This window comes from Mustelus asterias, chromosome 5, assembly GCF_964213995.1.
Source record: "Mustelus asterias chromosome 5, sMusAst1.hap1.1, whole genome shotgun sequence".
In the NCBI taxonomy this organism is placed as follows: Eukaryota; Metazoa; Chordata; class Chondrichthyes; order Carcharhiniformes; family Triakidae; genus Mustelus; species Mustelus asterias.
Genome location: NC_135805.1, coordinates 5,476,157 through 5,490,883, shown reverse-complemented (window position 1 = coordinate 5,490,883; position 14,727 = coordinate 5,476,157). Strand labels below are relative to the sequence as shown.

At 44.9% G+C, this 14,727-nt stretch overlaps 1 protein-coding gene across 1 annotated transcript in view; it reads right to left on the bottom strand.

Annotated features, from left to right (window-relative positions):
- The window catches only part of LOC144493941 (ATP-binding cassette sub-family C member 10-like), a 101,730-nt gene that overhangs the window by 14,195 nt on the left and 72,808 nt on the right, over positions 1–14,727 (bottom strand). Inside the window, exons 10-11 of the mRNA XM_078213517.1 lie at positions 12,226–12,303; positions 2,368–2,556 (exon numbers count right to left, since the gene is read on the bottom strand). Of these exons, the coding sequence (XP_078069643.1) occupies positions 2,368–2,556; positions 12,226–12,303 (267 nt within the window). The remainder of the gene's footprint in view (positions 1–2,367; positions 2,557–12,225; positions 12,304–14,727) is intronic.

Here is a 14,727-nt window from a genome sequence, read left to right as displayed (position 1 = left end):
ATACGATAAATGGCAGTACCATAAAGGGTGTAGATACGCAGAGGGACCTGGGTGTGCAAGTCCACAGATCCTTGAAGGTGACGTCACAGGTGGAGAAGGTAGTGAATAAGGCATATGGCATGCTTGCCTTTATAGGACGGGGCATAGAGTATAAAAGTTGGGGTCTGATGTTGCGGTTGTATAGAACGTTGGTTCGGCCGCATTTGGAATACTGCGCCCAGTTCTGGTCACCACACTACCAGAAGGACGTGGAGGCTTCAGAGAGAGTGCAGAGGAGGTTTACCAGGATGTTGCCTGATATGGAAGGACTTAGTTATGAGGAGAGATTGGGTAAACTGGGGTTGTTCTCACTGGAAAGACGGAGGATGAGGGGTGTTCTAATAGAGGTGTATAAAATTATGGAAGGCATAGATAGGGTGAACGGTGGGAAGCTTTTTCCCAGGTCGGTGGTGACGTTCACGAGGGGTCATAGGTTCAAGGTGAGGGGGGGAAGGTTTAACACGGATATCAGAAGGACGTATTTTACACAGAGGGTGGTGGGGGCCTGGAATGCGCTGCCGGGCAAGGTGGTGGAGGCGGACGCACTGGGAACGTTTAAGACTTATCTAGATAGCCACATGAACGGAGTGGGAACGGAGGGATACAAAAGAATGGTCTAGTTTGGACCAGGAAGCGGCGCGGGCTTGGAGGGCCGAAGGGCCTGTTCCTGTGCTGTATTGTTCTTTGTTCTTGTTCTTTGTTCAAGCCACTTACTTGGAAATATATCGCTGTTTCTTCACAGTCCCTGGGTTCAAATTCTGGAATTCCCTCCCTAATGGCATTGCGGGTCAACCCATAGCAAAATGACTGCAGCGATTCAACATTGGCTGGGTGGTTAACAGTGAGGTTGAGTGTCTTGGGTTACAGGAAGATATAGACGGAATGGTCAAATGGGCGGATAAGTGGCAGATGGAATTTAACCCTGAAAAGTGTGAGGTGATGCACTTTGGAAGAGTAATTTGACAGGGATGTTACTATGAAAGGTCTGACACTGGGAAGTTCCGTAGAACAAAGGGACCTTGGCGGGTTTGTCCACAGATCTCTGAAGGTGGAAAGGCAGGTAAATAGGGGGATGAAAAAGGCAGGTGGCACACTCACCTTTATCAATCGGGGTATAGATTACAAAAGCAGAGAGGTCATGATGGAGTTGTACAAAACTTTGGTAAGATCACAGCTAGAGTACTGAGTGCAGTTCTGGTCGCCACATTATAGGAAGGACGTGAATGCACAGGAGCGGGTGCAGAGGAGATTCACCAGGGTGCTGCCTGGGATGGAACATTTCAGTTATGAAGAGAGGTTGGATAGGTTTGGGTTGTTTTCTCTGGAGCAGAGAAGACTGAGGAACGACTTGATTGAGATGTTCAAGATTATGAGGGGCGTGTACAGGGTGGATAGGGAGCAGCTGTTCCTCTTAGTTGAAGGGTCAGTTACGAGGGGACACAAGTTAAAAGTGAGGGGTGGGAGGTTTGGGGGGGATTTGAGGAAAAACCTTTTTACTCAGATGGTGATGATGGTCTGGAATGAACTGCCTGGGAGGGTGGTGGCGGCGGGATGCCTCACATCCTTTAAAAAGTACCTAAGGGGAACAGCTGCTCCCTAAAGTACCCGGAGGAGTACTTGGCACGCCATAACATTCAAGGCTATGGGTCAAGTGCTGGCAAGTGAGATTACATGGGCAGGTCAGAGCCATCCATATGTTGGTGCAGACTCGATGGGTCGAAGGGCCTCTTCTGCACTGTAGTATTCTGTGATTCTGTGAAGTGGGTCATCACCACCTTCTCAATGGCAACTAGGGATGGGCAATAAATGCTGTGATGTGGAGATGCCAGCTGGGGTAAACACAGTAAGAAGTCTCACAACACCAGGTTAAAGTCCAACAGGTTTATTTGGTAGCAAAAGCCACACTAGCTTTCGAAGCGTTGCCCCTTCATCAGGTGAGTGGGATCCCACTCACCTGACGAAGGAGCAGCGAGCGCTCCGAAAGCTAGTGGCTTTTGCTACCAAATAAACCTGTTGGACTTTAACCTGGTGTTGTGAGACTTCTTACAATAAATGCTGGCCAGCCAGTGACACCCATGTCCCACGAATGAATGAATAAAAAAAGCAGCTTACAATCATAAATTTTTGAACTTGGTGTTGAGTCTGTAAAGTGGAACACTGAAATATGTTTAGGTTCTCAATGCTGAGGCCATATCATGAGTAGTGAATACAGCATAGTAAGCTGAAAGTACAAGTAAACTGATATTTCATATAGAAAATGCTGTAAATATGCCGGAATGAACATGACCGTTTTACACTTTCGACAGCACAACTCCATAAGGTCCTTACCTTGCATTAAGAATAGACATACAAGCACGGAAAATGCCAGCCATTTGCCAACTGACAGCCAGTACGACCAGTACACTTGCAGCGACACTGCTCCCACCTTCTTCACCTCCTCAGACCCAATGTTGACCTGCATTTGGTCTTGTTCCACTGGCATCGCTTCCACCTTCTCCTCAGGGCTCTTTACTTCCGCTGGGTTTAAAGAGAACAGACATTGTGAGTGCAAGCAGTTAAAATATAGATAGCATATCTTGACTGCTAATTAAAGATCGAAATCCAAGCAAGTCACAAGCTCCACCCATTGCCACCTCCAAAAACGTCCCTTCACTGTCATGTAAGTTTTTAGTTGCACATTGTTCTTGGAGATTAAATTTATTTGCTCAGTTTTCAGACCAACCTAACCTGTGTCTGGGAGAGAGTTAGGGGAAGGAGAGAGCAACAAGCAAAATCCTGCAGAAATAAAAACAGAAAACATTGCAAACATTTTGCAGATTTAGCAAAATCTGTCGGGAGGGGAAGAGTTCATGGGTGGAATTTTCCATTCTGGAGATTAAGCGCAGAGACAGGCAGCAAGGTTGGGGCCGTTTGTGGCAAGCAGGTTGTACTTGTCCATCCACAGTACTTCATTGAGTCACATTTCCTGTTGGCTTATTTAAACAAAATCTTTTCACATATTCATTCACTGCAGCTGGGGACTTGGCATGGCAAACCCCAGAGAGGTCCCGAGAAGAGATAAACCCCATGTGCGCCAAAGTTCAGTAACAAAAGACTGGCGACATTCCTCCAGGCACTCAAGGACCAGCGAGAGGTCTTTCACCCCACTGATGGGAGGTTGAGGTCTAACAACCTCACCACCAAGATTTGGAAGGAGGTCTCCAAGGTGGTCAGTGTCTGCTCTTCAGTGCAGAAAAATAATGAATGATCTCATCACTAAAAGGTACAGCAAATAATCAGGAGAGGAAATAGGATGTTAATATTTATTGCAAGTGGAATTGAATACAAAAGTAGGGAGGTTATACTTCAGTTATGTAGGACATGAGTGAGACCACATCTGGAGTACTGTGTTCAGTACTAGTCTCCTTATTTAAGGAAGGTTGCAAGGTTGGAATTAATTCAGAGAAAGTTCACTAGACTAATACCTGGAATGGGTCGGTTGTCTTATGCGGAAAGGTTGGATACGAAGAGGTGACTTATTGAAACATAAAATCCTGAGATGGTCTTGACAGGGTGAATGTGGAGAGGATGTTTTCTCTTATCGGAGAATGTAGAACCAGATGTGTCACTGTTTAAAATCTCTTCAAACATCTTATACATGTGGTGTCTTCAGCCCTAACATAGGCACACTCAGCACACACAGCAGGCAGCTATGCTTATCATGTGCTTTGACATCCAACCTGCTTCCAGTCTGCCCATCTGTCTTTATGATGTGGAGATGCCAGCGTTGGACTGGGGTAAGCACAGTAAGAAGTCTCACAACACCAGGTTAAAGTCCAACAGCTTTATTTGGTAGCAAATACCATAAGCTTTCGGAGCACAGCTCCTTCGTCAGATGGAGTGGATATCTGTTCTCAAACAGTGCAAACAGACACAGAAATCAAATTACAGAATACTGATTAGAATGCAAATCTCTACAGCCAGACAGGTCTTAAATGTACAGACAATGTACATTTAAGACCTGGCTGGCTGTAGAGATTTGCATTCTAATCAGTATTCTGTAATTTGATTTCTGTGTCTGTTTGCACTGTTTGAGAACAGATATCCACTCCATCTGACGAAGGAGCTGTGCTCCGAAAGCTTATGGTATTTGCTACCAAATAAAGCTGTTGGACTTTAACCTGGTGTTGTGAGACTTCTTACATCTGTCTTTACGCAAGACAAGATCGGCCACAAAAACAGGGAGAGATCCCAGACAGGAGGTCTGGGTAGCTAAAAGGAGATTATGCAGCGCTGTGTGAGATACCCTCGCATGACTCTTACATTTTGAGTTACTCACAGGTGCCACAGATCTTTGAGAAGCCTCAGCACTGTCAGGATTGGCTTATCAGTGATAAAGGCGACCTACAAAAGACATGGCTAATATCACCCGTTCAGCTGACCAGTACGCTTAATTGGAGAGGTATAACATGGCTCATTCTGCAGCTCGCTCCATGATTGAGAAGACTACTGGCTTGTTGAAGATGCATTTCGGATGTCTGGACTAGGTAGGTGGCGTTCTCCAGTAATGTCCCCAGACAGTATCCCACATAATCATGGTTTTCTGCGCTCGACACATCTTGGCACTCCAAAAGGGAAATCAATTGCCAGATGGAGGATGCCGTAAGAGGAATGAGCTCAATGAAGGTGAGGATATGAGGGTGAAGGGTAGTATTGGGGAATGAGCCCAGCCAGGTGGTCGATGTTTCAGTAGAGGAGCAGTTTGGGAACAGTGACCACAATTCAGTAAGCTTTGCGGTACTGATGGATAAAGATAAGTGTAGTCCTCAAGTTAAGGTGCTAAATTGGGGGAAGGCTAATTACAACAACATTAGGCAGGAACTGAAGAATGTAAATTGGGGCAGATGTTTGAGGGCAAATCAACATCTGGCATGTGGAAGGCTTTCAAGTGTAAGTTGACAGGGATTCAGGACTGACACATTCCTGTAAGGATGAAGGATAAGTATGACAAGTTTTGGGAATCTTGGATAACGAGAGATATTGTGAGCCTCGTCAAAGAGAAAAAGGAAACATCTAGGAGGCTGGGAACACATGAAGCAAGTGTGGAATACAAGAAACGTAGAAAGAAACTTAAGCAAGGAGTAAGGAGGGCTAAAGGGGGTCACAAAAAAGCAATGGCCAGCAGGATTAAGAAAAATCCCAAGGCTTTTTATAAAGAGCAAGAGGGTAGCCAGGGAGAGGGTTGGCCCACTCATGGACAAGGGAGGGAATCTATGCGTGGAGCCAGAGGAAATGGGCGAGATTGAGTACTTTGCGTCAGTATTCACCAAAGAGAAGGAGTTGGTGGATGATGAGTCTGGGAAAGGGTGTGTAGATAGTTTGAGCCATGTTGAGATCAAAAAGGAGGCGGCATTGGGGTTCTTGAGAAACATCAAGGTAGACAAGTCCCCAGGGCCTGATGGGATATACCCCAGATTACTGAGAGAGGCAAGGGAGGAAATTGCTGGGGCCTTGAGAGAAATCTTTGTATCCTCACTGGCTACAGGGGAGGTCCCAGAGGATTGGAGAATAGCCAATGTTGTTCCTTTGTTTAAGAAGGGTAGCAAGAATAATCCAGGTGATTACAGGCTGGTGAGCCTTACATCAGTGATAGGGAAATTATTGGAGAGGATTCTTCGAGGCAGGATTTATTCCCACTTGGAAATAAGTGGACGTATTAGTGAGAGGCAACATGGTTTTGTGAAGGGGAGGTCGTGTCTCACAAACTTGATCGAGTTTTTCAAGGAAGTGACGAAGATGATTGATGAGGGTAGGGCAGTGGATGCTGTCTATATGGACTTCAGTAAGGCCTTTGACAAGGTCCCTCATGGCAGACTGGTGCAGAAGGTGAAGTCGCATGGGATCAGAGGTGAGCTGGCAAGGTGGATACAAAACTGGCTCGGTCAAAGAAGACAGAGGGTAGCAGTGGAAGGGTGCGTTTCTGAATGGAGGGCTGTGACAAGTGGCGTTCCTCAGGGATCAGTGCTGGGACCGTTGCTGTTTGTAATATATATAAATGATGTAACTGGTTTGATTAATAAGTTTGCGGACGACACAAAGATTGGTGGATTTGCGGATAGCGATGAGGAACAAGAGAGGATACAGCAGGATATAGATCGGTTGGAGACTTGGACGGAGAGATGGGAGATGGAGTTTAATCCGGACAAATGTGAGGTAATGCATTTTGGAAGGTCTAATACAGATAGGAAATATATAGTCAATGGCAGAACCCTTAAGAGTATTGATAGGCAAAGGGATCTGGGTGTACAGGTACACAGGTCACTGAAGGTGGCAATGCAGGTGGAGAAGATAGTCAAGAAGGCATACGGCATGCTTGCCTTCATTGGCCGGGGCATTGAGTTTAAAAATTAGCAAGTCATGTTGCAGCTTTATAGAACCTTAGTTAGGCTGCACTTGGAATATAGTGTTCAATTCTGGCCGCCACACTACCAGAAGGATGTGGAGGCTTTGGAGAGGGTACAGAAAAGATTTACCAGGATGTTGCCTGGTATGGAGGGCATTAACTATGAGGAGAGGTTGGAGAAACTTGGTTTGTTCTCACTGGAACGACGGAGGTTGAGGGGAGACCTGATAGAAGTCTACAAGATTATGAGAGGCATGGACAGAGTGGATAGTCAGAAGCTTTTTCTCAGGGTGGAAGAGTCAATTACTAGGGGGCACAGGTTTAAGGTGCGAGGCTCAAAGGAGGTATACGAAGCAGATTTTTTACAGACAGTAGTGGGTGCCGGGAACCCGTTGCCGGGGGAGGTAGTGGAAGCAGATACGATAGTGACTTTTAAGGGGCATCTTGACAAATACATGAATAGGATGGGAATAGAGGGATATGGTCCCCGAAGGGTAGGGTTAAGTCGGGCAGCATGGTCGGTGCAAGCTTGGAGGGCCGAAGGGCTGTTCCTGTGTTTAATTTTCTTTGTTCTTTCTTTGTTCTTATCTGGAATTAAGAACCGACTGATGACCATGAAGCCATTGTCGATTGTTGGAAAAACGTAACTGGTTCACTAATGTCCTTTCATGAAGGAAAACTGCCGTCCTTACCTTGTCTGGCCTACATGTGACTCCAGAGCCACAGCAATGTGGCTGACTCTCAACTGTCCTCTGAAATGGCCAAGCAAGCCACTCAGTTCGAGGGCAACTAGGGATGAGCAATAAATGATGGCCAGCGAGTGATGCCCATCCCATTAATGAATAAAAAGAGATTAGATTAGTTGGCTCCCTGACAGCCAGAGGGAACAAAACAGTGACCAGCGGTCTGCCTCAGGGATCAGTGCTGGGTCCCCTGTTATTTGTCATTTATATTAATGATTTGAATGAGAATATAGGAGGCATGGTTAGTAAGTTTGTAGATGACACCAAGATTGGTGGCATAGTGGACAGTGAAAAAAGTTATCTCCGATTGCATTGGGGTTTTGATCAATTGGGCCAGTGGGCTGACAAATGGCAGATGGAGTTCAATTTAGATAAATGCAAAGTAATGGTAGATTGAACCAGGGCAGGACTTACTCAGTTAATGGTAGGGTGTTGGGGAGAGTTACAGAACAAAGAGATCGAGGGGTACATGTTCATAGCTCCTTGAAAGTGGAGTCACAGGTGGACAGAATGGTGAAGATGGCATTCGGCATGCTTGGTTTCATCGGTCAGAACATTGAATACAGGAGTTGGGACATCTTGTTGAAGTTGTACAAGACGCTGATAAGGCCACACTTGGAATATTGTGTACAGTTCTGGTCACCCTATTATAAAAAAGATATTATTAAACTAAAAAGAGTGCAGAAAAGATTTACTAGGATGCTACCGAGACTTGATAGTTTGAGTTATAAGGAGAGGCTGGATAGACTGGGACTTTTTTCTCTGGAACGTAGGAGGCTGAGGGGTGAACTTATAGAGGTCTATAAAATAATGAGGGGCATAGATCAGCTGGATAGTCAATATCTTTTCCCAAAGGTAGAGGGCGCAGTTTAAGGTGAGAGCGTAGAGATACAAAAGGATCCAGAGGGGCAATTTTTTCACACAGAGGGTGATGAGTGCCTGGAACAAGCTGCCAGAGGTAGTAGTAGAGGTGGGTACAATTTTGTCTTTTAAAAAGCATTTAGACAGTTACATGACAGTTACATAGACAGTTAAGATGGCTATCGAGGGATATGGGCCAAATGCAGGCAATTGGGATGAGCTTAAGGGTTTGAAAAAAAATGGCGATATGGACAAGTTGGGCCAAAGGACCTGTTTCCATGCTGTAAACCTCTATGACTCTATGAACAACTGCTGTCTTTTCATGTAGCAAATTTCTATGATTACTATAATGATTTATCTTTCCTGTCCCATGTATTTGCATAAAAGAGAGGCACTGGCATGGGGGTGGTATTGTCATTGGACTAATAATCCAGAGAGCCAGGGTTCAAATCTTACCACGGTATCTGGTGAAATTGGAATTCAATAAATTTGAATGAAACATCCAATGATGACCATGAAACCATTGTCAATTGTCGTAATGTCCCATCTGGTTCACTAATGTCCTTTAGGGAAGAAAACCTGCCATCCTTACCTGGTCAGGCCTTTCTGTGACTCCAGATCCAGACCAATGTGGTTGATTCTTAAATGCTCTCAACTGAAGGGTAAGTGGGATAGCCCCGCCAGGGAGGCTCCCATTCCATGAGATGTTTGAGGAGGGAGTACTAGACCTTGAGATCTAGTCAGCTGAAAAAGCAGTCGCCAAAGGTAGCTGATTAAAATTGTAGATGCTCAAGAGGTCAAAGTTATATGAAGGTAGATATCTCGGAGAGACATAGGGCTGGAGGAGATTACAGATAAAAAGGTGTTATCCTTGAAAAGAAGAGTGAGAATCCTAAAACCCATTCATTCCTTAACTAGGAGCAGTGTAGATGAGCAAGAACAGTCTGGCGCAGAACAGCAGCAATGTGAAGTGATTAACAGAAGAACCAAAGGAAACATGAGAAAGAATCTTTTTTGCACAGTGAGTGATTAGGATCTGGAATATACTGCCTGAGAGTCTGATGGATGCACATTCAATCGTGGCCTTCCAAAGGGAGTTGGATACTTATTTGAAGAGAAAAGGTCTACAGGGCTACATGGAAAATTCTTGGGACCAGCTAAGTTGCTTTCAGAGAGCTGGCACAGCCACGATCGGTCAAATTGCCTCCTTCAGTGTCATAATTTTATAATTCTAATTCTTTTTTTTGAGAAGGCACAACTGAGCTGAAGCTCTCAATATAGTGTAATGGCCTATTGCCCAAAAGCAGTAATAGTAAGCTAAATACTTAATTACTTTAAAATGTTTGTGGAACCTGTCATTGATTATAAAATATTTGCAAAGGACTTTTAAGAATTTGTCTCAATGGTAAAAGGATCAATTATAATTTTTCAATAATAAGAAATATTGTTCCATGTGATCTGGCAACCTTTGACCTGAAGACTGTACCAACAGGAAGGAAATGAAAATGCTGAGGTTGTGTGGCAGACAGACAATGATGAATTGAATTTGATTTATTATCGTCACATGTATTAGTATACAGTGAAAAGTATTGTTTCTTGTGCACTATACAGACAAAGCATACCATTCATAGAGAAGGAAAGGTGAGTGTGCAGAATAAAGACGAGAGCTGGATTCTTGAGCAGTCGGAAAGCACATTTAGGACGACTGCTACATGATTGAATGCCCAGAGTCAGCCATACTGTGCAATAGCAAAGGCAGTTCCTGCTGAGTCAAGCTGCCACAAGCAACAGGAGCTGAAAGTTGAGAAGTGTCCTCAAAGAAGTGTGTCACTCTGTAGAAGATTGCAGTTCAAAAACCTGTCGACATGGACACTGATGCCTGTGGAAAAATACCTAAGTCCTTGAAGGAAAAGTTTAAAGTTTATTTACGAGTGTCAAAGGTAGGCTTACATTAACACTGCAATGAGGTTACTGTTGTGAAGTTAGTGTTTGTAAAATTATAAAAATTGTGAAACATTTGTAAAAATGCTAAGAGTAATAAAATTGTTTAAAAGATGGTTTAGTTTTTTTCCTGTGCGGAGGAGTTGCAGCTGCACCCAGAACCCAGGGTAAAACAATGTAGAAGAGAAAAACAACAGGGATGCTTTGGTAACAGGCTTTAGGCATTTGAATCAGAACATGTTTTTGAATTTTAACCAATCAATTTGAACTAGGCATTTGAATAGCAGCGGCCTATCAAATTTGAATTTGGTGTTTTGAGAACCTGTAAACTAATCCTATTGTGGGGTTTCTGATCTGTCACAAGGGGTATAAAACAGCTCCCAGCTCCAGAAAACTGCCAGAAAGACTTCCACTGCCTCCGCCAGCAGCCTGCCAGAGCTCACAGCTGGACAGACAGACAACTCTCTGCCAGTGTAACAGCCACAATAAGTCTTAAGACAAAGCGTCATCTCATCTCAGAAGAAGACTAACGGAACACAGGAGAAATCAGCAAAAGATTCCGGAAGACTACAAACCTGATGGACATTTGAGGGCCACCATAAAAATTCTATTCTTTTATTAATAAATGGGAATTGTATTTATCTAAACAGCATTCCATTAGAATGGTGTTTTATTGGGTTTGTTAATAGTTTAGTAAACCTGTTCACTGTTAGATAAATAAAGTGTTACTTGTTTTTTTTACAGAGAATCTTAGGTAGTTATTTTGATTTAGTCACTAAAAATTGCTGAAGGTAGATGGTACTATTTCTCACTCACTATTTAATAGATTATGAAGGGGGGTATTTCTCTTTGAGTGGTTGAGTGTTAGTTCTCTGACAGGAGATCATCCTCCCCTTCATACCATTACTGTGAAAATCCCCTAGTCGCCACACTCCAGCGCCTATTTGGGTACACTGAGGGAGAATTTAGCATGGCCAATGCATCTTTTGGACTGTGGGAGGAAACCGGAGCACCCGGAGGAAACCCACGCAGACACGGGGAGTATGTGCAGACTCCTCAGACAGTGACCCAAGCCGGGAATCAAGCCCAGGTTCCGGGTGCTGGGAGGCCGCAGTGCCAGTCATCATGCTGCCTAAATTCAGCCCAAGGGAGATCTGAGCTTGGAAGAAGTTTGTGACTGAAATCAGAATGCATTGTTCGTAATTCGGGGAAATATCTTTGCATTTCATACGAAATTTATAGTTTGTAGCAACCACAGAAACATAGAAAATAAGTGGAGTAGGCCATTTGGCCCTTCAAGCCTACACCACCATTCAATTCAATATGATCATGTACATTCAGTATCCCACTCCCACTTTCTCTCCATACCCCTTGATCCCTTTCGCCACAAGGGCCACGTCCAGCTCCCTCTCAATCACATCCAATGAACCGGCCCCAACAGCTTTCTGTGGTAGAGAATTCCACAGGTTCACAATTCTGAGTGAAGAAGTTCTTCCTCATCTCAGTCCTGAATGGCTTTCCCCTTATTCTTAGACTGTAGTCCTGGACTTCCCCAAAATCAGGAACATTCTTCCCAAATTTAGCCTGTCCAGTCCCATCAGGATTTTATATGTTTCTATGAAATCCTCTCTCATCCTTCTAAATTCCAGTGAGTACCAGCCCAGTCGATCCAGTCTCTCTTCATATGTTGGTCCTGCCATTCTGGGAATCAGTCTGGTGAACCTTCGCTGGACTCTCTCAATAGCAGGAATGTCCTTCCTCAGACTAGGAAACCAAAACTGCACACAATACTCAAGGTGTGGCCTAACTGCAGCAAGACATCCTTACTCCTATACTCAAATCCTCTCGCTATGGAGGTCAGTATGCCACTAGCTTTCCTCACTGCCTGCTGTACCTGCATGCCAACTTCAGCGACTGTTCCACCATGACACCCAGGTCATGTTTCACTTCCCCTTTTCCTAAACAGCCAACATTCAGATAATAATCTTCCTTCCTGTTGTCCAGTAATTTCTTCATTTGGGGTTCGTTTGTAAATTTGGTTCTTTAGGTTTACAAATCCCCAGGTGGATCGTAACAACAGCAGGAAGTGTAGAATATGTACTTAACATTTCAAGTTCCTGTCTATGTTGTAAATATTCACAATGTAATTGGAGTACTATTATGTCCTTTTATCTCTCTGACTGGAGAGATTTCCCTTGGACGATTTGTTTTGCTGGCAGGGTTTGTACTCTCTAATGTTTGGCAGTAGGGTACACTTACCCGCAGCTTGCTTTTTTGAAGTTTTTTTTTGTGCACTTGGTTGAGCTTCCTCCGTGGACAGGATTTGAGCAGGGGTACCTATACAAAAAAGAAAATAAGTCAACAAGCGAAACCTGGGGCCAACGAGTGAAACTTAAGTGTCTTGGAGCCAACTTTCTGTCTCAATGCGAGTCTGACTCCATCAATAGGAAGGAGACAAATGCAGCTCAATGATATCTCTTAGCCTCCTCCAACCACCTCTTCGGCAGCATTTGACCTTTGTTGTCTCCTTACAAAACAGTAGAATAGAATCTTCCTTATTAGATGCTCCCAGTCAGCCTCCCAAGTGCTGTGTGAGAGTTTTGCATTTCAAGAGGTTGCCACGTGAGGAGAGGACCTTTCGACTGGCCCATCAAGTAGTTATAGTCCACTTGTAAAGGACACTTGCTTGCTTTGCTTCCTTCATAAAATCAAACAGTGAAGAAAGCCATTCGGCCCATCGAGTCTGCACCAACCACAATCCCACCCAGGCCCTATCCCCATAAAGCCCTGTATTTACCCTAGCTAGACCCCCTGATGCTAAGGGGCAATTTAGCATGGCTAATCCACCTAAGCCGCACATCTTTGGGCTGTGGGAGGAAACCGGAGCACCTGGAGGAAACCCACGCAGACATGGAGACAATGTGCAAACTCCACACAGACAATGACAGTCAGTTTCCCTCAATCTGTCTTACACTAAACTGAAGACAGTGTGGCAATTTCATTGATAATGCATGTCCTCTGATACCTTATCAAAATAGTTAGCATTCTTGTGTGAATCTGGACAGGAAAGATTCTGGATGGAGCGTAGAGATCTCCAACGCAAAAGAATCAAATTGGATCCCTCCAGAAGGCTGCTGCCCTAGACTCGACATGTATGCTCAAGTTGTCAGGAGATGCGTCAATGCCAGATTCATCAGCCGCACTCACAAGACAGCCCCGAACATTACCCAAGCACAACGCAATGCCATCGGCACTCTCAAGAACAACCACAGCATTGTCATCAAACCAGCAGAAAAGGAGGCGCCACCGTCATACTGAACAGAATGGGTTACTGCAAAGAAGTGTCCCGACAACTGAACAACCAGGAACACCACTGTTAACCGCAAATTCGATCAAAGAACACATCCGCCAATTCAACAGAATGATCAAGGGCTATGATCCAGACCTTCAGAGTGCCTTATATACTCCCCGCATTGGAGATCTCTACTGCCTCCCGAAGATACACAAGGCCAACACACCTGGCCGTCCCATCGTATCAGGCAATGGGACCCTGTGTGAGAACCTCTCCGGTTATGTCGAGGGCATCCCGAAACCCATCGTACAAAGAACCCCCAGCTTCAGTCACGACACTCAGGACTTCCTACAGAAACTCAGCACCCATGGAGCAGTTGAACCAGGAACACTCCTCGTCACAATGGACATCTCAGCACTCTACACCAGCATCCCCTACGACGACGGCATTGCTTCAACAACCTCAGTACTCAACATCGACAACTACCAAACTCCAGACGCAATTCTACAACTCATCCGCTTCATCCTGGACCACAACATCTTCACCTTCAACAACCAGTTCTTCATCCAGACACACGGAACAGCCAAAGTGACCAAATTTGCACCTCAATATGCCAACATCTTCCTGCACAAGTTCGAATAAGACTTCTTCACCGCACAGGACCTTCAACCGATGCTATACACCAGATATATCGATAACATTTTCTTCCTTTGAACTCATTGCAAAGAATCACTGAAACAACTATATGATTACATCAACAAGTTCATCCTACCATCAGACTCATGGACTACTCTCCAGAATCAGTTGCACTCTTGAATATACGCATCTCCATCAAGTTCGGTCACCTCAGACTCTACCGCAGGCCCACGGATAACCTCACGATGCTCCACCTCTCCAACGTCCACCATAAACACATTAAAGAAGCCATCCCCTATGTACAAGCCTTCCATATACACAGGATCTGCTCAGACGAGGAGGATCGCAACAGACACTTATAAGAACAGGATATTGTGCTCGACTCATCGATCGACAGTTCCGATGCACCACAGTGAAAAGCCGCATCGACCTCCTCAGAAGACAAACACAGGACACAACCAACAGAGTACCCTTCGTCCTCCAGTACTTGTCCGGAGCGGAGAAACTATGACATCTTCTTCGGAGCCTTCAACATTTCATCGATGAAGATGAACATGTCGCCAAGGCCATCCCCACAGCCCCACACCCCCACTACTTGCCTTCAAACAACCGCGCAACCTCAAACAGACCATTGTTCACAGCAAACTACCCAGCCTTCGGGAGAACTGTGATCACGACACTACACATCGACACGGATGCCAACATCTGACGTGAGAACTCCATCCACAAGGTACACGGTACATACTCATGCGACTCGGTCAACGTTGTCTACCTGATACGCTGCAGGAAAGGATTGGCGAGACCATGCAGACTCTACAACAACGGATGAATGG